The sequence below is a fragment of the Phoca vitulina genome, unplaced genomic scaffold (assembly GCF_004348235.1).
Source record: "Phoca vitulina isolate PV1807 unplaced genomic scaffold, GSC_HSeal_1.0 scaffold28, whole genome shotgun sequence".
Lineage (NCBI taxonomy): Eukaryota > Metazoa > Chordata > Mammalia > Carnivora > Phocidae > Phoca > Phoca vitulina.
In genome coordinates, this window is record NW_022589731.1 from 15,603,182 (window position 1) to 15,625,126 (window position 21,945).

Sequence of the window (21,945 nt, forward strand, 5' to 3'; positions counted from 1 at the left end):
CTCCGGTCGGACACCTCGAGCAGAGAGCAAGGTGTTCAAGCAGGAACCAAACAAATTCACTGAAAACACATCCTTACACCCCTCTGTTATAGAAGAGTTCGGTTTCTTCTGTTGCAGACTGAATTTCCTTTTCAAGTTCACTGCACTGTATCTGAAAAACAAAGTCAAACTCTTCATATTTTTTTGTTTTAGAACTTTCCTTGCCTTTAAAGTTTAAAAAATTTAGAAAGCATCTGTTTCCCAGTCCCACTTTTTTCAGTGATGTCCAGTCGATAGCACAACACATGACTTCCAAAACACTGTTATGGAGAATTTTAAATATAAACAAATGCAGAAAGAATATAATGAACCCTCATATACTCATCACTCTGGTTTATTAACAATCTGCCAGTCTTCTTTCATCCAGCATACCCAGCTTGGAGGTATTTTCTGGAGTATCTGAAGGCAACTCTCAGATCTGCCATTTTCCCTACAAATACTTCAGTGGGAAATTCCGAAAGATAAAGACTTTGTTATGTAACTGCTCTGCTGTCATCACACCTAACAAAATCAACAACAGTGCCCTAATACCCAGCCACATTCCTAGCCTAGCAAGGGGCGGAAGTACTAGCTGAGAGTGGCAGCAGGGGCGGCTTAGCGGAAGAGGAGTTTTGCAGGGGGACACGCTTCCCTGTTAAGGTCCTTGAGTTTCCAGACCAGAAGGTCGCTGCAGCCTGTGGTATGTCTGAGAAGAATATCCCGATCTTGGGCAGGGGCCTGTTGGCCTTGGGATTTCTCGACAAGCAGAGCTGGCCACCCTAGGCCAGACAAGGAGGCAGGGCCCCCACTGGCTCAGGACCACCATTCAGCCACCTCTGGGTCCACCTTGGATCAACAAGGTATTTTCAAGGTCCAGCAAATGCTAAGACTTACTTGGGTTGGTGGGGAGAGGCTCGAGAGGCGAGATGGACTCCATTTCCTGCCTCTACTCCGGCCCGAGAGCCCCTTCAAGCCTTGCAGGACCCACCTGCTGCCTTCAGAGTACAGCCTGCTTCCTCGGCCTGGCCGTGCACGTCCTGCCGTCCGGCCCCAAGCATCCTGCCAGTCACACTCAGCCACATGTGCCCAGCTACACTGGACCCCTCAGCTCTCCTATACCCCCACTTGGAATGCCCTCTTCCCTCCCCGATCTCTGTCTGTTCAAATCCATCCATGTCCAAAGCTTTCCACTTCCATGCAGCCTTCCTGGATCAGCTGGCAATTCTCTTCTTTCCCTAATTTCCCCACGGCCTTTCAGTCATGTTTACTTTCTAGCAGGTAAGCATTATTTCCATATGTGACGCATGACCCTTTCTGCAAAAACCCGTAGCATCTGCCCCACCTGCTCTCTCCTATGGTCTCAGAATTTTAAGTAGGTCCAGAAAAAGACCTCATTCCCCAGCTTCCCTTGCAGTAAGGCTTTGAGCACATGACTAAACTCTGGCCAATGCACCAGAAGTAGAAGTGCCACCTGGCCAAGTGGAATGAGGAAGGTGCCATCTTGCACCTTGAAGATGGGGCCCAACCCTAGGGATGGTGGCCTGCTGAGCTGGAAGGAATTAGACCCCTGGGGACTCCATGACACATAGCTTCCTTACTGGACTGGCTACCTCACTGTAGAGAGCAAGATGGAGTCTCTCACGTCAAATGGGAGCCTGTGAGGCAACGATGCAAGCAATTAAAGGTACGGGGCTAAACATACCAGCTACGAGGTATCGTGGGGACCAGCATCAGCTGACACCCCAGAACTGGTAACAAGCAGAAGCAGAGGAGGTCTGCAGGGGCCCAGGACCGAATGAATCCATCCATCCATCCATCCATTTATTTGAGAAAGAGCGCGTGAGCGGGAGGTGGGGGGCAGAGGGAAAGAATCTTAAGCAGGCTCCACGCCCAGCGCTGGGCTTGATCTCACAAGTCAGAAGCTTAACCGACTGAGCCACCCAGGCGCCTCCCAATTAAATCCCTTTTAAAAGGGGAGAATTTTTGCAGCAAGCTGTTAGACTCTTCAAACGTGACCCCTCTATGTCTGACCACTTAAAGGCATCTGCTGCCGAAGGCTGTACCAGATCTCCAGACAGAACCGAGATCCTTCCCTGCTTGAACGTCAGAAGCAGCAAGTGCTGCTTTCTTCCCTCCCCCCGGCTACTGGCACTGAACCTAAACCACACATACGGGTGCCCCCCCGGTCCCTTTCTCTTCACTTCCGCCCCCAGTCTGAATGCTCACAGGTTCTAACTTGTCCAATTCAACTCTGTCTCTCTAACCGACTAGCGTGGACTTACTCCAAATCCCCCATCACCTCCAGCCAGAAAACTTCTGCAGCCCCCCATCTGTCCTCCCAGCCTCCAGGACTGGCCCCACCGACAGCCTGGCATCCAAAGGGTGGTATTTCTGAAATACAACCTGAAGAAGCCACTCCCCCCTCGAAACCTCTCCTTCATGTCTCCATATAAAGCTCTATCACCGTGGGGGGCCTGTGGGGTCCTTCACCAGCTGGCCCCGCCACTCCGTAGCCGCACGCCCCACAGGGGAATCTCATCTCCCGGGCCCCTGGCTCCTCATCTGTAAAATGGGAAAATGAAACGTCGTCTTGAAGACGAGAGCCTGCTTGGCGGAGCCCCCAGGACACAGAAGGCGCTGGATAAACAGAACTTACACTTGTTAGCCTGCCCTGCCACTGCCCCCAGCCCCCGACTGTCGACGCTGCCTCTGCCATGCCCACACCGCCCCGGTGCGTGTCTGTGTCCCCCGCAATCCCACTGTGTCTGCGGCTACCTGTGTGCGGGGGTCTCTCCCTCACGACCCAAACCCATGCATTCAGCCCTGTCACTTTAAGTCTAGTGGCCGCCTGACTCGAGGAGGCTGGTGAGAGTGGCGGCGGTAAAGCGGAGAGGGTTGCTCTGGCCACTGGCAGGCTGTCCTGGATCTCGCCTTTCCATAAGAAGGGTGACCTCGTGCCACAGAAAGCAGCCACGAGCCAAGGACCAAAATGCTATCACAGAGTAAGGAACCAAGTTACTCCTAACATCGCAAAAGTGAATCCCACGGTCCATGATGACATGTACAAGACAAACCAGAAAGAGACCCAATTACCTAACAACAAACTCGTTGATTCTAGATTCTGACTCCCCCATGCCAGCAAAGGGAGCTCTGCAAAAGATTCTTCCTTTGGACTTCTTTTTTTTTTTTTTTTTAAAGATTTTATTTATTTATTTGAGAGAGAGAATGAGAGAGAGAGAGAGCATGAGAGGGGGAGGGTCAGAGGGAGAAGCAGACTCCCTGCTGAGCAGGGAGCCCGATGTGGGACTCGATCCCGGGACTCCAGGATCATGACCTGAGCCGAAGGCAGTCGCTTAACCAACTGAGCCACCCAGGCGCCCCTTCCTTTGGACTTATTAAAGCACACCACCCCCACCCTCAGCCAGGTCAGGATTCCTGGGCTCTGTGGTTCCTCCTCCCCCTAGGTCCCCAAATCAAAGCCCGTGGTGGCCACATGCCATTGCTTTCTCAGAGCTACTCAAGGGCAAGACCCTGTTTACTCATGGCTGACCCCAGCACCTCGCTTCCGGTCTGCCAGGGGAGGCCCTCTGTAAGTGTGTGGACTGAATCCAAGAGCCCGGGGGGAAGCCAGATCAAGGAAGCAGGGCAGCAGGAATTCCCCCAAGATTTAAAGACTTTTCTCAATGACCTAACCTGCAGATCAGCCACCTGCTCCACTCCCGAGTACCAAGGCAATCCAAAATAAGTATTCGCAAAAGGGTTCACGGTTACCGTAATCTTACTGTGACAAACCATGTCCTAAGAGGTGGGCCTGGGACGGTTAAAAATATTTTCTAACATTTTGGGGCGCCTGGGTGGCTCAGTCGTTAAGCGTCTGCCTTCGGCTCGGGTCATGATCCTGGGGTCCTGGGATCGAGCCCCGCATCGGGCTCCCTGCTCGGCAGGAAGCTTGCTTCTCCCCCTCCCACTCCTCCTGCTTGTATTCCCTCTCTTGCTGTGTCTCTCTCTGTCAAATAAATAAATAAAATCTTAAAAAAAAAAATTTTTTTCTAACATTTTATTTTACTGAGAAGCTGCCCACCCCATCCCGCCCCTCAGCACCCTCAGAGTGAGTACAGCAACCATTTAAGAGAACTTAAAGTTTCTCTGTTATGTGCTAGCAGAGTTGCCCGAATTAATGATGCTGTGAACCTAAAATTAGATAAGTTCGGTTTGGAACAAGTTCATTCCAGAAATTTAAATACTTTTGAAGACATCACTGATTTTTTTTTTTTTTTTAAGATTTTATTGATTTGACAGAGAGAGAGAGAGACACACAGTGAGAGAGGGAGCACAAGCAGGGGGAGTGGGAGAGGGAGAAGCAGGCTTCCCGCCGAGCAGGGAGCCCGATGCAGGGCTCGATCCCAGGACCCTGGGACCATGACCTGAGCCGAAGGCAGGCGCTTAACAACTGAGCCACCCAGGTGCCCCAAGACATCACTGATTTTTAACTTCAGTGGCAGAAACAAGCATTTAAAATTTCCACCTAAGAAATGCCAGAACTCAATAATACCTATTACATCAGCAATGTCCTCAACAGCAGCGACAACCCTTTGCAGAGATACTACTATCCTCAGTTCTCTTTAACAGATACGGAAACTGAATCTCAGAGAATTGAAGCAGATTGACCAAGGTCATGGAGGAGGTGGGAATTCGAATCTAGGTCGTCTGACTCATCATAAATTAGAATATATCCCCGGCGATACAACAGCACTAACACAGTAATCATTAGCTGCTGTGAGTACACAGCTTAAAATAAAAATTCAGTTCCTCGGTCAAGTCAGCCACACGGCAGGTGCTCAACAGCCTTACGTGGCTAGTGGCTGCCGTGTGAGCACACAGATCAAACATGTCCATCACTGCAGAAAGTTCCACTGCGTGGGGCATCACTATGGAGAATTAGGAAGTACTTAAAATATCTCAAAGGTTTTTAAATGTCCCAGAAAAATGCTTCTGATATACCACTAAGAAAAACAGAATCCAAAACTGCAGAAGTGATCTGAGGGGTGGGATTAAATCAAGTTATTTTTATAACTTTTGAAAACTTAGCAGATTTTTTAGAATTATTTATCTTACTCTTACAACAAGGAGAAGAAAAAGGGTTTTGAGTTTTTTGTTTTTTTTTTTTTTTTTTTGAGAGAAATTTGAATAGGGGGCACTTACCCGTTCAATTTGTGGGAATATACTAAAAGAAACCGGCACCATCAGTCCCATTACTAAGACAGTACAAGACAGCTTGAAGGTCCATAATGACCACGGATATTGCCGGAAAAACTGGGTCCTGTAAGAGACAAGGTCACCAGGCATTTTTAGAGGCTGGCCCTCGGCTCGGACGGTCTGGCGCGCAGCCGCAGGCCCACGCCCTGGTTCCCTCACCCACAAACACGAGATACCAGCAGCCTGTGCATCAGGCCCGCGGTTAAGCACTTCGCGGGCACTGCCCATTTGATCCCCCACAACCCTCTGAGGTTCGTGCTATCATCACCCCCTTCACACAAACGAGGACACAGCCACTGACTAGTTAAGTCCAAAATCCCATGGCTCAAGAGTGAGAGGCCAGATTCTAGATGCTGGGCTCCGCTGACACGATGGGACATTCTGCCCCTGACCTCTGAGGGCGTGAGAGACCACGCGGGAAGACGCGAAGAACCCCAGTCGGGAGTCAGAGACCCAGGGTCCCGGGTCCAGCTGGGGTCTGCACCGATAGACCAGGTGTCTCGGGCGAGTCCCTTCCCCTTCCTGAGCCTTGGGTTTCTTCACACGCAGGATGCAAGGGCTGAGTCAGAAGAGCCCCCGAGGTCACTCCGGCATGGACACTGTTGTGGCTGTGGGGGCCACCGGGAAACGAGCGCCATCTCTCCGCCCCAGGCAGCCGGTGCCTCGATGTGGGCTCTAAGGGACAGACTGGAGGACCCCAGCTTCCAAAGGCGCCCCAGCTCTGACCCAGCCAGAGTGGTCCAGGAAGAGCCTGGGCCAGCAGAGGTCTCCACCCCCATCCAACCGGTGGACCATGGGAAGTAACACTTGGCTCTAAGCAGCATGCTGCTATTTCTTGAAAATGCAATCCTCACGGGGTCCTAACAAAGGCTTCCTAGCTCGCCACGCTGGACGGAGGGATTGGTTCAGGTGACCCCATCTGGGCCAACGGAATCCTTCCCTGGGAGTCTGGGAACTGAGTGGAAGACATTCTCTGCCTTCGCTGGGGTTTGCTGTGTTTTTCACCCCTCATCAGGACGCTTGGAGGATATGAGCTGGGAGGTGTTGGCAGTCATGTCCCTCAGCAACACGAAGAGGCCAGCGTGTGGCAGGACAGAGGAAGCTGACACCATGAAGATGAGGAGGAGGAGAGCTTCTGCTCGGTGACCACAGCCTACATGGGCCCCCTGCCCACAGCCAGGATCTAAACCAGCACATCTGCCTTCTGGCCTAAGCCACTGCGTGTTGGGTTTCTCACACCAGCTGGTCCCCAGGCCTTCCTGCTAATAGGCCACTTCTTGCTTCTCAAAAGGGATGATGGTCCACTAAATCTGGGCCACTTATGCTAACTTAACACACGCTTGCCATGAAGGGGGAAGACCGGCCGGAGCAATCCTCACAGCACATCGGAGCTGGGAGAACCTGCAAATCACCTCAGCTCGGCGTTCAAGACCCGAGGGGCCGTGCCCGGGGACACGGAGCCAGCTGAGGACGGGGCCTGGGCGAGAGACCGGGGCTGAGGAACGTGCACTTCTGGATTTCCACGCCTGCCCCAAATCAATCCTACTGTCTAAGCTGTGACGGAGAGAGTTTAGCAGGAAGACAACTGAACAAACTTCTTCCTATGCCTCCCACCAGGTTCAGTGTTTGACAAGTTTTGTAAGGATTTTGAGTGTCAAATGTTCGTTCCTACCTGGGGAGATGAGCGTGCATCTTACCTTACAAAAAAGTGCGAGAAGACTTCAGGGATGAAAGCTGAGGTCCCAAACAGCACTACTCTGGATGTTGCTGTATCTTTAACGGCCTAGCGGAAATGGAAAGGAAGCATCTTAGCACACGGAGTGAGACCGTTTCCAGGGATCCTGCCACTCAAGACAGAGATGAGCAAACAGCAGCTCTCCTCTCTCATTTAGAAAAATACTGCACGTGGAGAGGTGGAGACAGCCCCTCCGGGCACAGGGCTGGAGGATGGCTGGGCTTGGTGCCGGGATTTACATCCCGCGGGCTCCACCGTGGTTTCCCCATCGGTCTGCCAACCACCCCATCACTAAGTACAAGCAAAGGCAGCTTATAGAAAACTCGTGCCCTCGGGGGGAATGCTGGATTTGCCACCGAGGACTGCTGCGTGTTTTCCTTTCAGTCCAGGAATCGGACACTGGCCTCCCGATCCCGAGCAGCTCCCCAGTTACTCTCACCCCTTCGAGTGGAGGAACCCTCCAGAAGTCCAGCTCAGAGGGCACCAGTGTGGCATCACACCCACACGGACCATGCACCTGTATGCACCCACCTTTCGCTTGTGTCACTAAGTGTGCTGTAAAATCTTACTTCGCACAAACATGTGTAGCTCGTAACGTTTTGTCATCTGTCCTATAATACATACTCTACATATGGAGCATTTAAACATGTCATTGACCATATGGGTTATGTGCACAAGGTCACACGTACTCAAGGGCAATGTAAGAGAGGCTCTCAAGGGAAATCCTGACCACAGATGACACTCGCATGTTAACTTCCGAAGCCAACCCCTGGATAAGTCACAACTCTCCATACAGCACTGCTGTACATGACATGAACAGGCACACACTGGACCATCCCCTTCCAACCCTCTCTTCCACTTCTGGCTTCCTAGGACGGGGCTACAGCCTGCCTTCTGGGCTCCTCGCCCCTGCTCGGCAGCCTGCTCTCTGCTTCTTACCCTGACGCTCAGCTCATCCGATTCCTCTGCAGGGAACACCTTTCCCCATGGGGACAGAGGGGCCAACGAGGATAGCTCTTAAAAAATACACTTTCAGGGGGCGCCTGGGTGGCTCAGTCGGTGAAGCGTCTGCCTTTGACTTCATGATCTCCGGGTCCTGGGATGGAGCCCTGCATCCGGCTCCCTGCTCAGCGGGAAGCCTGCTTCTCCCTCTCCCTCTGCGCTCTCCCCCCCCCCCCCCCCACGCCGCTCGTGTGGCTCTCTCCCGGGCACTCGCTGTCTCAAATAAATGAATAAAATCTTTAAAATAAATAAATAAACTTTCAGGAATATAAAATAAAATCGCTCCACTTCAGGAAGAGAGAAGTGGCTGCTGAGGGTGGTGTGATTCAGTGGGGCTGTCCGCCTGTGTGCGAACCGGCCACCCGTCCTGAGGGGCACCGGGCCCAGCCAAGGGCAAACAGTACAGATTGGCCCCCGAAATCTGATCAAAGGTGCCCTATTACAATCAGATATTGCTGGTTGCGTACTTTCTGAAATTTTAGCCAAAGACAATAGACCGTTTGGTGACAGGGAAATGATGAAAGAATGCTTATGCTTATGCACAGTTGCAGACTCTGTTCTTCAGAGGAAGATAAACTTAAAACAGAAAAAAAAAAGCAGAGCATCAAATCTTTCTTTTACCCTAACTTGGCCTTCATGCAGAAAATGAAATTCCTCCCGGAGAGAAGGACTAGATATCCAGACAGCTCGCGGGGCCCGAGGCCACCTCTCCTGGGAGGCTGAGCACTCGGGCCTCCCAGAGAGAAGTGAGCCTGCGGCTGAGGGCGTGGCCGAGGGCGTGGCCGAGCAGCTGAGGGCGTGGCCGAGCCTAGCACAGCACCTGGTCAGGCGCCTCGTGCCGCGGGGCTACTCACCGACTAAACACCTGCTCTCACTCTTCTCTTCAGCTGTGTGCACGGTTCACAGCAGCCCTAACACCCTGCAGGTAAACGGAGCTGCAGAGAAACGCAAACTGACGTCCACATAAAGACCTGTGCACGTCCAGAGCAGCATTATGCAGAACAGCCCCAGACTGGACACAGTCCAGATACCCCCAGCCTGGGGAAGGGATACGCAGTGGGGTCGGTACATCCATACATGCAACGCTGCTCGGCAGGAAAAAGCCACAGACTGTCGGGAGGTACACGGTACAGGTGGATGAAGCTCAAAAGTGAAAGGAGGCAGACACAAAAAACACTTGTACGAGTCACTTACATGAAATTTCTGAAAAGTCAAAACTGTGAACACATAAAGCAGCTCAGTGTTTCTCTGGGGCCGGGGGTGGGCGAAGGGAGTGACTCAGTGGGCATGAGGGAAATTTTTAGGATGAATATGTTCTAAATTTGGACTGTGGTGACAGCTGCGTAACTGCTTACATTTACTAAAATTCATCTAACTATACTCTCACAAAGGGCGAATTTTATAGTACGTAAATTATCTCTCAATAAAAAGGTCTCATTAGGGTGGCTCTTGGGCACAAAACCTTTATTTCAAAAGCGAGCTATTTTATTTTTGGCAGCTACTTCTCCCCTTGTTACCTGTAATCACTGTGTCTCTACTGTAATTCATTTAGGAAGGTGGCCACTATTTTCAGACATGCCACTGAATAAATGGTCTGGCAGGAATCCGGTGGCACACATGTGATGGTTTATAATCCAGCTTTGTGCCTCGCAGACAGGGTTTAGTGGAATATGCTTTGTGAGCCGAACAATGATGTATTTCCTGACTGAACGAGCAGCCATCTTTTCTGACCTCCGACCAACACAGGCTCGCATTTGGCGGAGGCCCATCGGCGGCGGTCGGTCATACGTGTCAAGCTGGTTGGCAAGAGCACCCGGGAATTTGATCAGACACGACCTGCCGTGATGCCACGTACATGTGACTCACATCTACGATCAGTTAACTTCAAATAAGATTACCTTCCATAGTGTGAGTGGGCCTCATTTAATCAGTTGGAAAACCCTGAGAGCAAAATCTAGAAGGTTTTCCCAAAGAAGAAATTCTGCCTGAAGACCAGTGCATGGGCTCCTGAGTTTCTAGCCTGCAGATGGGGCCAACACTTGACTAGCCTACGAGCCCTACAATTGCATGAGCCAATTACAATCAATCAATCAATCAATCAATATCCTATTGGTTCTGATTCTCTGGAGAACCCAGACTAATGCACCATCTTTTAAACATCGTGGTGCAAAATGTAAAACTGCTCCCTCTGCATAATGAGGGAAAACAGGATAGGGAAAGGTTGAAGGGAGACGTGACTTTGTTCCCAGCTCCCAAACAGACACCTCCATGCTCTCCCCAAAAGGCCAGCCAGCTAGGGCTCCAGAGCGTCCCCCTACCTTTGTCCCGGCTTTTCTGGAATAGCCCATGACATTGCCTTCCTTGTCCATGACTTCAATGCCTCGAATGGGCTCAAGACTTCGGGCTGCGACAACATTCATTGCACTGATGTGGGCTGTGTATGTGAAGAAGAAAATGCACAACAGAGGGCGAGTTTGGTCCAGCGAAGGAACATCTTTTCTGGTGTCAAGCATCTTTCTCTGATGGCTACGCTGCCCCGACCCTCAGGTGGTCAGCCGGCATGTGCTGGCCAATCTCGCTCCGTCCGGCGGCTGCAGAGCTGGGTCAGAACCGCTGGCCTCCTAGTCCTGGGTCCTGGGTCCGGCCAGGCTCCAGCCCCCTGACGGGATTCCAGGACAAATCCCTGGGTCCTTGAAATACGGCCCCCTTCTTTGCTTTAGCTGGTCTGACCAGGTTTCTATAACATTCTCCCTGATTTTACCACTGAGATCATTCTGCCAACTCTTCAAACTGTTACGATTTCCAAACTCAAATCTGGAGTGTGAACTAGTGAACTTGCGGGCTGACAAACTTCAAACAGTTGGCTAGTATCTCTGTCACTTCCACCGGAGTCGGCCCGCCAGGCTGGAGCCCCCTAGGCTGCCGCCGCCTCCGTGTGTGACCCTAGGACAGTTCCGTAAAGTGCCCCTGCCTCAGCCTCCCTATCTGGAAATGGAATAATGACATTGCTACCCACACGTTTTTGGCAGGACGAAGTGAAATTAAACATGCAGAGGGCTGGCACCGTCTTTAGAGCGAGTTTGTATTCCCGGGCTTGTGTTCACCCTTTGACAGTGGAAAGCAGAGCGACAGAGCAAGGGTCACCTCTCAGACCAAGGACCTAACGGCCTGGAGGCCCCGGGAAGCTGCAAACAGCAGCTGTCAACAGTCACCATGTGGCCAAGGGACTGGGCTGTCCCTCAAGATGTAGGGAGACTCAAGGACCACAAAGATTACATGCTTCCTGCTTACTGAGAATGATGACGGGAAGGGCCTTTTTCAACAGAACGTGATTCAGCCGCATCTGGAGCAAACGAGGGAATAACTAGAAGAAGAAGAGAGAAAACTCGTCATTGCAAAGGACCTAAAGTCAGCTGAACACTCTCAGTAGCACAGAGCTGGCGTCAACCTAGCTGCTAGCCCAGGTCAGGCCACCGCAAGCGCTCTCTGTGTTATTTTTTAATTCTTGCAACACTGAGGTGTTCGCCCGATCGTCAGAGGCTTAGGGAGGTAACTTGTCCGGAATCTCGGAGCTGCGAAGAGTTTGAGCCAGGAGGTCAACCCCGGCTTATCTGACTCTAACGTCTATATTTTTAACGATCAGTGTCCTGACATCCCAAGCAATACACAACTTGTGTAACATGTTTATGTAGCCTAAGTCAATTTTTTAAAAAGGTAAGAATACTAAGTATATGCCTAGAGACTTGGGGTACTCGTATGCTTACTTAGGGGGTGATGGGATTACAGGTGACCATTTCCCTTCTTGTGTCTTAGCCATACTTTCTTTCTTTTTTTCTTTAAAGATTTTATTTATTTATTTGACACAGAGAGAAAGAGAGCCCAAGCAGGGGGAGCAGCAGAGGGAGAGGGAGAAGCAGGCTCCCCACTGAGCAGGGAGCCTGATGCGGGGCTTGATCCCAGGACTCTGGGATCATGACCTGAGCCGAAGGCAGATGCTTAACCGACTGAGCCACCCAGGCGCCCCTTAGCCATACTTTCTAAATTGTTTAACTTGAAACAAATTTGTAATTCAGAATAGTTTCTTTTGTTCTGAGGAATAAAAAAGATCTAATAGATTTTTAAAATACCCACTCCAAAAAAGGAGGAAGAGGCAATCACTCCTGTCCCTAGTAACACACTCTCATGTAGGCGACGATTCTAAGGAAGAAACAAAAGTATGTATTCAGCAAACACCACGGTTTTACCCAGGAAGGATTATTAAAACAAACAAACTCCAAAAGAAGTAACACAGAATTGCGTATCCCCTGGGCCTCATAATACTCACATAACTTGCGTTTCCATTGACAATGTTGAATGTTGTGGTGTAGGTATAGAAGGAAATCTGCAGAAAGACAGGCACATAGATCACACACTACGGTCATTCGAGCACAACAGAACTCAGGAATCATGAAATAGAAATAGTTTTTACCTGAGGTAAAATCAGGGACTTCAGACTCTTTACCGACAGCATCGAGAAAAATATCTTTTAAGAAAATAAAGCAGAGTTTTAAGTGTTTGGAGGGGAGGGAGAACTTGCTGGGCGGGGGGGGAGGGCAAAGAACTTCCCAGGGGAGACACTGCGCTGAGCACCCCACTCTCCCCAGGCGCTGGGACAAGGAGGCTACTGGGCGGTGGCGCGCAATGCTCAGCAAACACCCACAGGACACTGAGGACATGTGGGGGGCAGTCTCACAGTGGTCCCTGCTTCCAAGATGTGTGATGCAGCAGGGCGGGGCAGCTGAGGAGTACGCACTCACGAGTGGACACAGACACAGGGCAGGTGTGGAGGAAGTGACAGAGGAAGGCTGTCCCTTTGTGAGAGCACCTCGTGAGTGTCAAGGTGGGACCGCCTCGCTGGGGGGCAGTTCCAGGTCCCAGGTGAGGGCGTGTACGGGGGAGGAGGGTTAAGGGAGAGAAGGTAATGGACTATTCTGTGTGTTTGAGGCAGGGAGCCTGTCGTCCATCTCCTCGGAAGTGCTCTGCGCACCCAAGGCATCCCAAGAAAGGATAACCTTGTGACACTGGGACCTTCGAGAGGCTCCTGACCGGGTAAGTGTGAGGGCGGGGTGAAGGCCTGTGAGTAGCAGACAAGGGTCAGAGGTGGGGAATCCACAGCCATCTACCAGGCCGTGGCGGGATAGGGGTCCAGAGCTGGAGGTCACAAACCACTGAGGTTAGGAGATGAGCGACATCTTCCTACACCTGGGGTCTCAGGCCGACTCACCATGGGCGCCGTGAAAGGTAGGAGAGCTGGCAAAGAAGAGAAGAGGATCGGTGACCGTCGCTGTCCAGGTGCAGGGAAGAAGAGGCCAGAAAGGGGAGTCGCCCACCCAAGAACCTTCCCTCTGGCACCCTGAAGGCACGGATGCCAAAGGACAGTCTGTACTCATTCTTTTATTTTTCCTAATAATAACCATGTGCATACAGCTAGCATTTCAGTCAGCACCGTCCAGAAAGACCTAACGAGGCACCCTCCGGCCTTCCAGTCCCTCTCACTGGAGGCAAGCGGTTAACCTGTTCATCCTCCCCAGGAACTTAGCACATTCGTGATACTGTCATTTATAAGAAGAAACCTGGATTTGCTCTTTATCCCTGTTCTTAGCACAGAGATCCTAAAACCCTTGGAGTTTCCTGAGAACAGCAATAAAAAGGTGAAATGGGTGTCTTTTTTACCCTAGCAAGCCCCTTTCCACCTCGCCTGAGTTGATTTTTTTTTTTTAAAGGTAGATTTATTTATTTGACAGAGACACACATCGAGAGAGGGAACACAAGCAGGGGGAGTGGGAGAGGGAGAAGCAGGCTCCCCCTGAGCAGGAAGCCCCATGCGGGGCTCATTCCCAGGACCCTGGGATCATGACCTGAGCTGACGCTTAACCACTGAGCCACCCAGGCGCCCCCTGAGTTGATGTTAATAAGGGGACTTTTGGGGGTGCCTGGGTGGCTCAGTCATTAAGCGTCTGCCTTCGGCTCAGGTCATGATCCCGGGGTCCTGGGATCCAGCCCCGCATCGGGCTCCCTGCTTAGTGCATAGCCTGCTTCTCCCTCTCCCACTCCCCCTGCTTGTGTTCCCTCTCTCGCTGTGTCTCTCTCTGTCAAATAAATAAATAAAATCTTAAAATAAGATAAGGGGACTTTGGGAAAGCCTCCGAGGAGGGGGCTGGTTGCCAGGGGAACCAGCTGGGGGATGAGGGGGTTGGACCTTCCAGCCCCACCCGCTGCCTCCACCTCCCAGGCGGGGAAAGGGGCTGGAGGCAGGGCTAGTCACAGTGGCCAAGGATTTAGTCAACCATACTAATAAAGCCTCCACTCTCACAGCGTTTCTGGCTTGCTGAGCATGTGCGGTGCTGGAGAGGGTGTGGAAACTCCGTCCTCCCCAGCCTCCCTTGCCCTGTGCATCTCTTCCATCTGTTCCCTTTAATAATAAACCAGGAATCTAGTAAGTAAACTGTCTCCCCGAGTTCTGTGAGCCATTCTAGCAATTTCAAACCCAAGGAGGGAGGTGTGAGAACCTCCAATTTATAGCCGGTTGGTCAGAAGTACAGGAGAGAATCTGGACTTTCAATTGGCGTTGGAAGTGGGGGTGGTCTTGTGGGACTGAGCCCTTCACCCGGGGGGTCTGCTGCCGCCTCCAGGTCGACAGTGTCAGAACTGCGTTAAAACTGTAGGACACGCTGCTGGGGTCACAGAATTAAAGGGGGTGGGAAAAGCCTGCACATCTGGTATGAGAAGTGAAACCTCAGGGGCACCTCGTTGGCTCGGTCAGTAGAGCATGCAACTCTTGATCTCGGGGGTTGTGAGTTTGAGCCTCACGTTGGGTGTAGAGATTACTAAAAATAATAAATAAAGTTAAAAAAATGCCAACTCACATGGATAGGCTTAAAAAAAAAAGTGAAGCATCGAGAGGAGAAACAAGTGTTTTTCCTTCATGACGTCTATCAGGATAGATGCAAACTCCCACACTCTCTTGTGCTCACGATACTTATTCACACAAAGAGGATCGCTATATGCTGTTTTATACTTTGCCTTTTTTCTCCTTAATACTAGTTCCTGGAGATCCACTCTTCCACATTGGCATACAGGATGTACGTCAATCTTTTTAATGAATTATTTAACTATAGTCTGAATTGTTGGATATTCATGTTGTTCCCAGTTTCTTGTTTATTAACAGAGAGAATTTCATAGTTAAAAGGGCCCTATACAATCATGGGTTTTATTCCCCCATCATATTTTTTTTTTTAAGATTTTAAGTTATTTATTTGACAGAGAGAGAGAGAACACAAGCAGGGGGAGCAGCAGAGAGAGGGAGAAGCAGGCTCCCACTGAGCGGGGAGCCCAACGTGGGGCTCGATCCCAGGACCCCGGGATCATGACCTGAGCTGAAGGCAGACGCTTAACCGACTGAGCCACCCAGGCACCCCTCCCCTCATCATAGTTAAGAGAGAATACTACGTGGAATCCAAAATACTTATGAGTTACAAGTTCTGGAACCATCAACAAAATGATTGTGTGTTTCTTGGGAGATGACAGAGCAAAGAAGGTTTCAGACCCAGGCCTGTGCCCTCACCCCCAACTCCCCAGATCTTTCCACAGGACTGGACGCAGCTCTGAGTCCCAAACCGACTCTTTTCCACTATCAAACCCAGACTCTGATGCAAACCTCCTTTTTAAGCTGTGGTTTCCAGACTCACACTCAGAAATCCTTCCAGGAAAAAAAAAAAAAGGCAGGCAGACTTTCTGAACTGTTACAAACAAACCATGTTTTCCCAACCCATTCCTGAAAATTAGAATCAGCTCACCTGCAGGTCGAAAAGGAACGGGAATCAGTTTGCTGTTGTCAGGATGCACTGTTGACTTCGCAAAGGTAAACACAAAGGTTAGTGTGATGTTTGACTTTGTTTTTGTAGGAGGCTAAAAATTAGGAAAGGGCTGAAACTTACGAGACTTCTCTTCCAAGCGTCTTTTACCTGAAAAGAGAAAAAAAAGCAACAGCTTTTAAAGGTAAACTGGCAGCAAAAGAGGAAAAAAAAAAAACCCATCTCTTCTCCAGTCTCATTTCTGGTGCCATCTTCACTCTGCCTTTTCAAGAGTGAAGACCAGGGGCACCTGGGTGGCTCAGTAGTTAAACGTCTGCCTTTGGCTCAGGTCATGATCCCGGGGTCCTGCGATCGAACCCCGCATCAGGCTCCCCGCTTGGCGGAGAGCCTGCTTCTCCCTCTCCCACTCCCCTGCTTGTGTTCCCTCTTTTGCTGTGTCTGTCAAATAAATAAAATCTTAAAAAAAAAAAAAAGTGACGACCAGAACTGTTCAGTGCCACACGGATTGAAAAGTCAAAATAAATGAAGCAAATGAATCAAACAAACAAATGAACTGACAATAAGCAATGAGATGACCCACAGAAAGAAAATGACCAGAACATTAAAAAGTCCTCAGTCTCTCTCTTTTTTTTAAAAGATTTTATTTATTTATTTATCAGAGAGAGAAAGCACAAGCAGGGGGAGCAGCAGGCAGAGGGAGAGGGAGAAGCAGGCCCCCGATGAGCAGGGAGCCTGATGTGGGGCTCAATCCCAGGACCCTGGGACCATGACCCGAGCCAAAGGCAGACGCTTAACCAACTGAACCACCCAGGTGCCCCAAAAAGTCCTCAGTCTCTTACCTTGGAGAGGGTTCAAGACCAACACCTAACTTAGCCCTCAGGTGAGTCCCTAAATCCAGCCTGCCCCTGGCTCAGAGAAGAGCAGGTTGTTTGCAGGTGACACACCACACCATTAGCCAAGGCACCTGCCTCAGAGCCAGGCTGTGAGCCCAGAGGCCCCATAAAGTTCTTAAAAAAAACATCAAACCAACATAATATGTGCACTTTCCACAGGCTCCCTCACGGAACTGATATTTGTGGGCTCTGGAAAGCCCCATACACAGCAAGATAGATAACAAATACTTGGTTTAAGTCTTGGGGCAGGAATGTAACCCTGACCCGGAACACTGCCTCTAACGGGAACAGATTCTGACTTCAGAGGCCTGCCTGAATTCTGGAGTTTGCCATGGGCTGCAGGGGTCAGCCACAGAGAATCCCCACTAATATCTGAGCATAGGAAGAACCCTAGGATTTTTTTTTTTCGTCCTTAATACTAGTTCCTCCTACTAGTAATCTGGTTTATGAGAACGAATTCTAATTACATCTAAAAAAAACTAACCCAGTTTTGAAAAGTAGATCCCCTGGGCAGTGTTTACGATGACCAATCTCCACCTGATTTCAGACCATGCAAGGAGAAATCTCCTGAAGGCAACCACATCCAACCTTGAACCCAGCACACGAAACATACCCTTTGGTCCTCCAAGTCACGTATGGACGCATCTTCATTTGTTAACAATAGTTGCCTTGATTTTTCTATTTTTTCCTATAATCAGATAGAAAGAAATCAAGCAATGATCTCAACCTGATTTAGATTTGTCCATATGATTTAGGAATCACATGCTCATTCACACCTGATTTCAGTGCAACTCATAGCCAAGGTTCTCTACTCCCTGAGAGTTTCCATGAGGATAGTGCTGTGTGTCACTCAGACTTAGAGCTCCAGCAGCTTGACCCACAGGTGGCTGCCACCTCCCCCTCCCCCCAGATAGCTGATGTCAGCTGTCTCTGTGAGTGCTCCCACCATCTGCCTGGCTCGTAAGTTAGAAACCTAGAAGTCCCTCCTCTCTCTCTCTCCCATATCTGATCCATTCAGGCTTACTTCCTCTCTTCATTTTTTCTTTCTTTCTTTTTTTAAAATATTGTATTTATTTATTTGCCAGAGAGAGAGATAGCGAGAGCAGGAACACAAGCAAGGGGAGTGGGAGAGGGAGAAGCAGGCTTCCCGCAGAGCAGGGAGCCCAATGTGGGACTCGATCCCAGGACCCTGGGATCATGACCTGAGCCGAAGGCAGACGCTTAACGACTGAGCCACCCAGGCGCCCCTCTTCATTTTTTTCTTAATTTGAGAAAAAAGAATTAAATACAGAAAAGACAATGAAATGAGTACATACTCATAATCCCCTCATCCAGAACGAACAACAGTAAACATTCAGTCATATTTGCTTCCAATTTTTTTCCCCAAAAGCCATCACCCCAGTTTCGTGTCTCCCCATTCTATCAGAGATAACCACTATTATGAGTTCAAGGTATTAACTTCCAGTCCACTTTTTAATACTTATATATACACGAATACATGTATCTATAACAAAGATGTAGTATTGGGTCTTTATATTGGAATTTGAATAAATGTTGATAACTAGATCATCACTTTTAACTTTTATTAGTATTCCACTGTATGAATATACCACGTTATGTTTCTCTATTTCCCTACTGACGGGGATTCAGGTTGTTTTTTAAAAAACAAGGCTGCACGGAACATCTTGAGCACAAGGATGGGAGTGTCCCTGTGGGTCCAGCCCTGAAGGATTATTGCTGCTGATACGGTATCTCCTCCTCTTGAGCCCTCGGCCACACCTGGTTCAAACCCTCATTACTCACCACCTGGTGACCAAAGAGACCGTCTGGAACACAAACCTCACCACCCCGCCCTGCAGGCCAAATGCAAACCCCTCCCATCTGAAGGACACACAAGGCCCTTGAGGACCTGCCTGCTTCCCTGCATTAAAAGCCCCACCTACTGGACGACCTGCTTTCTCCCCTGGGCTTTGCTTACAGTCCCCTCTGTCTGGCCTTGCCTCAACACTCTCCCCCAGTTTCCTGCCGCACCCCTCCTTTAGCACCCTAGGTCTAGGCCAGTGACGACCTTTGTCCGTCTATCCTATTACCAGGGATTTATTTTGATCCCTTCTGATACGGCAGTACCAACCCTGGTGTTACCTGTCTGCTTTTGTTTATAAACCTTCCAGTCTAACAAGCTCATGCGGAAGGAATAAAAACAATATATATGGATTCTGTTTCAACTGCTTTCAAAGGGACGCAGTCTTCACATTTCAGAATAAAATGTAAAATGTCTTATTTCCAAAAACAAGGAAGTACTTACAATTGAAACAACCAAATTTGTAGGATCCAACAGTTCTGTCCACTGAAGAAATCTCTGAATAAAAGACTTAAGAGGGAAAAGAGCACCAGAGAGGTTAATGGTGGCAGGAAGAACAACAACAAAAAAGATAAGAGACCCTAACAGGGCCTTCTAACCAAAGCAGCTCCTGGAATCTTCGGGACATCCCCGGGATCTTACAGGTGAGGAAACAGGCACAGAAAAGCTCATGAACGTATCCATGGAAACCCAGCCAGGAAAGGACTCAGTAGCATGTGCTCTTAACCACTTCCATACCAAATTACTCTTGAAGGTTAAAAGCCCAGACTTTGGGGTCAAATGGGCCTAGTCCATATCCCACAAATGACCTTGAACCAACTACCTAGAAGAGTCTTAGAATTTGTTTCTTTACCCTCATCCTTGTTACAAGGATTAACTTGAGTCATAAAGAACCGGACACCCCCAGCGAGGCCTCAGTAAAGGTTGCTCGGTTCACACGTGGAGGAGGCATGAGCTCCCTGTCCGTTTCAACTTCCCCACCTAAGAAAACCCCGCTGGGCCCTACTTTAGGTAAGGCTGAAAGAGAACACCCTAGAATTATACTATCCAGTTAGCTCCATGTGGCTATGGAGCCCTTGAAATGTGGCCAGGCCAAACTGAAGTATGCTATATGTGTAAAATATACACCAGATTTCAAAGACTTTCTAGAAAAAAAAGCATGTAAATATCTCACTAATAATTTTTATATCGATTATGTGTTGAAATGTTAGTATTTTATATGTTGGGCTAAATACATTAAAATTAATTTCAGCTGTTTCTTTTTACCCTCCTGAATGTGGTTACTAGAAAATTTTAAATGACCTATATGGCTCCCATCACATTGCCATTGGGCAGCGCCGTCCAGTCCCCCCCTGGAGGCGGGGCCGGAGCGACTTCCTGTCCTCGCCGGCTGCCCACAGCCCCCGCGTCGTTTGAGTGGCTGAGCCTACCGAGCTTGGGAGGCTGGGGGCTCCTGGGAGCACCTGTTCCTTTCCAACCTGATGCTCAGCAACAGCTCAGGCAGCAGAGGGCCGACACCTGCGGGGGGAGGGGGGCTGACTCCCCAGGGCAGGGCGACCTTGTGGCGACCCTTGCTAGCCAGGCCCGGGGCAGAGGTGACACGCGGTAACCGCCGTGGCTGTCGGCATCCCGCACTCTTGGGTTTCCCCTTCGTCCCCTCCCGGGGTCTGAGGTGGGAAGGCGGGTGGTGCGACCACGTGGCCTGCCCAAGGTCACCCGGGCCAGCCGGCGACTCCGCGCGGTGACTCCACGGGGCCCAGGGCCATCCCGCCCCCAGCCGCGCCGGGCCCGGGCCGTACTTGACGTTCGGTGATCCAGAAGCGCACGTTGGGCTCCATGCGGGAGCCGTGCCGCTGCACCCAGGGAGCCGCCCGGCCCCTGCGCTTCCTCCTCCTCGGGCGCTGCTTCCCGGGACCTGTGCGGTGGCTGGAGAGGCAGCGGCGGCCGGGCCAGGCGCGGAGGAGGAGCCGGGCAGCGTGCCCCGCCCCGGGCGCGCGCGCGTCCCCTGTTCCCGCCGCCGGGTTCCTGGCGCGCCCGCGGCTCGGTGTCGTCGTGTGCCAGCGCCCTGGCCTCGGCCGCCTGGTGTTCCCGCTGCCCCGTCTCCGAACTCCCGCTGCTCGCTGTCACCACGCGCCAGCGCCCCAGATCCCACGCCTCCACCCCCGCTCCGGTCCCCGTGCGCCCTCCGTCCCCGTGAGCCTGCCCACCCTCCCACCGACCAAGTCTTCCCAGCCCTATCTACCCGTTAGGGGAGCCGGGCCGCTTCCAGCCTGGGGGCGGGGGGCGGTCACCTATGGGAATCCTCGTATCCTAGTACCTACTGAGAAGGCCCTGCATCTTACCCACGTGACAGGTGCACCAACCTCTTGGACATTATGGTGGAGAATCTTCAATTGCCCTTTAAGTCCAGTGTAGAGGGCACTGGGGATAGTCAGGGCTGGCTACTTAATTTTCAGGTGAAATTTGAAAATGTGGTGCCCCTTATTTAAAAAAGATTGAGAATTTAAGGGCCCCTGGGTTGTGCAGTGGGTTAAGCCTCCAACTCTTGGTTTCGCTCAGGTCCTGATCTCAGGGTGGAGCGACCAAGCCCTGCCCCTGACTAACGCCCAGTGTGGTCCGCTTAGATTCTCTCCCTTTCCCTCTGCCCCTCCCGATTGTGCTCTCTAAATAAATAAAGCTTTAAAAAAAAAAAAAAGGTAATTTAAAAAAGTCAGTATCAGAGAATTAAACCAGGCCCGGGTCCCTTCCAAGTGTGGGGCCCTGCCTTGGCCTGTGATGGGGTCACCACACACAGTGCTGCACTGGGGCAGATCCAGTTCCTTTGAATACCAGATCGAGTAGGGGCTGGTTGTAGAAAAAAAATGCACCTGCCTTCCTCCTGGGGCTGCCTCCCCTAGCCCGCTGGCCCTGCACTATGGTGGGTGGGGGTTATGGGTGTTTGTTGAATGTACCTTCCTGGATGTTTAAGGAGTTCAGGGGTCCTCATGAGTCTTGGGTTGAGGACCCAGCACCACCGATTACTTAGTTGGATGGTCCTGGTCCAGTCAATATAAGTGGGTCTATTTACTCATTTGTAAAATGAGGACAATAATTATTACCTATTTTAAGGTTTTGTTGAGAATCAAATGAGTTAAAACATGTGAAAGTCCTAATATGACACTGGGTCCATTGGAAATGCTGTTTGGGCCTTTAATAGCCCACTGGCCTATTCCATCCCTTGCCTTGCCTTCCCCTCCAGGGACATGAAACCAGCTCATGTTTTCTTCAGGCCAATGTAACTTGACAACTTCTTTTACTCAGTCCACCTGGCTCACTTTTCTATAGCCT

At 50.6% G+C, this 21,945-nt stretch overlaps 1 protein-coding gene across 1 annotated transcript; it reads right to left on the bottom strand.

The window, feature by feature from the left end:
- Positions 1-51: 51 nt before the first annotated feature.
- Positions 52-20,588, bottom strand: SFXN4 (sideroflexin 4). The gene is made up of 14 exons (XM_032423251.1): positions 20,418-20,588; positions 19,063-19,128; positions 17,371-17,445; positions 15,988-16,014; positions 15,847-15,901; positions 13,275-13,300; positions 12,480-12,533; positions 12,336-12,392; positions 12,143-12,208; positions 11,303-11,375; positions 10,330-10,445; positions 6,972-7,057; positions 5,221-5,338; positions 52-151 (listed from the first exon to the last, which is right to left on the bottom strand). The coding sequence occupies exons 1-14, from the start codon at positions 20,454-20,456 to the stop codon at positions 74-76; spliced, it is 936 nt and encodes a 311-aa protein (XP_032279142.1). The 5' UTR covers positions 20,457-20,588; the 3' UTR covers positions 52-73.
- Between the last annotated feature and the right edge of the window lie 1,357 nt (positions 20,589-21,945).

Excerpts from the sequence above, each read along its gene's own strand:
- SFXN4 (XM_032423251.1), bottom strand. The coding sequence starts at position 20,456 with ATGGAGCCCAACGTGCGCTTCTGGATCACCGAACGTCAA. Across the intron at positions 12,209-12,335 it reads TCAATGGAAACGCAAGTTAT|AATCGTCGCCTACATGAGAG; the intron begins GTGAGTATTATG and ends TTTCTTCCTTAG. Across the intron at positions 5,339-6,971 it reads TTCTCGCACTTTTTTGTAAG|GACCCAGTTTTTCCGGCAAT; the intron begins GTAAGATGCACG and ends TGTCTCTTACAG.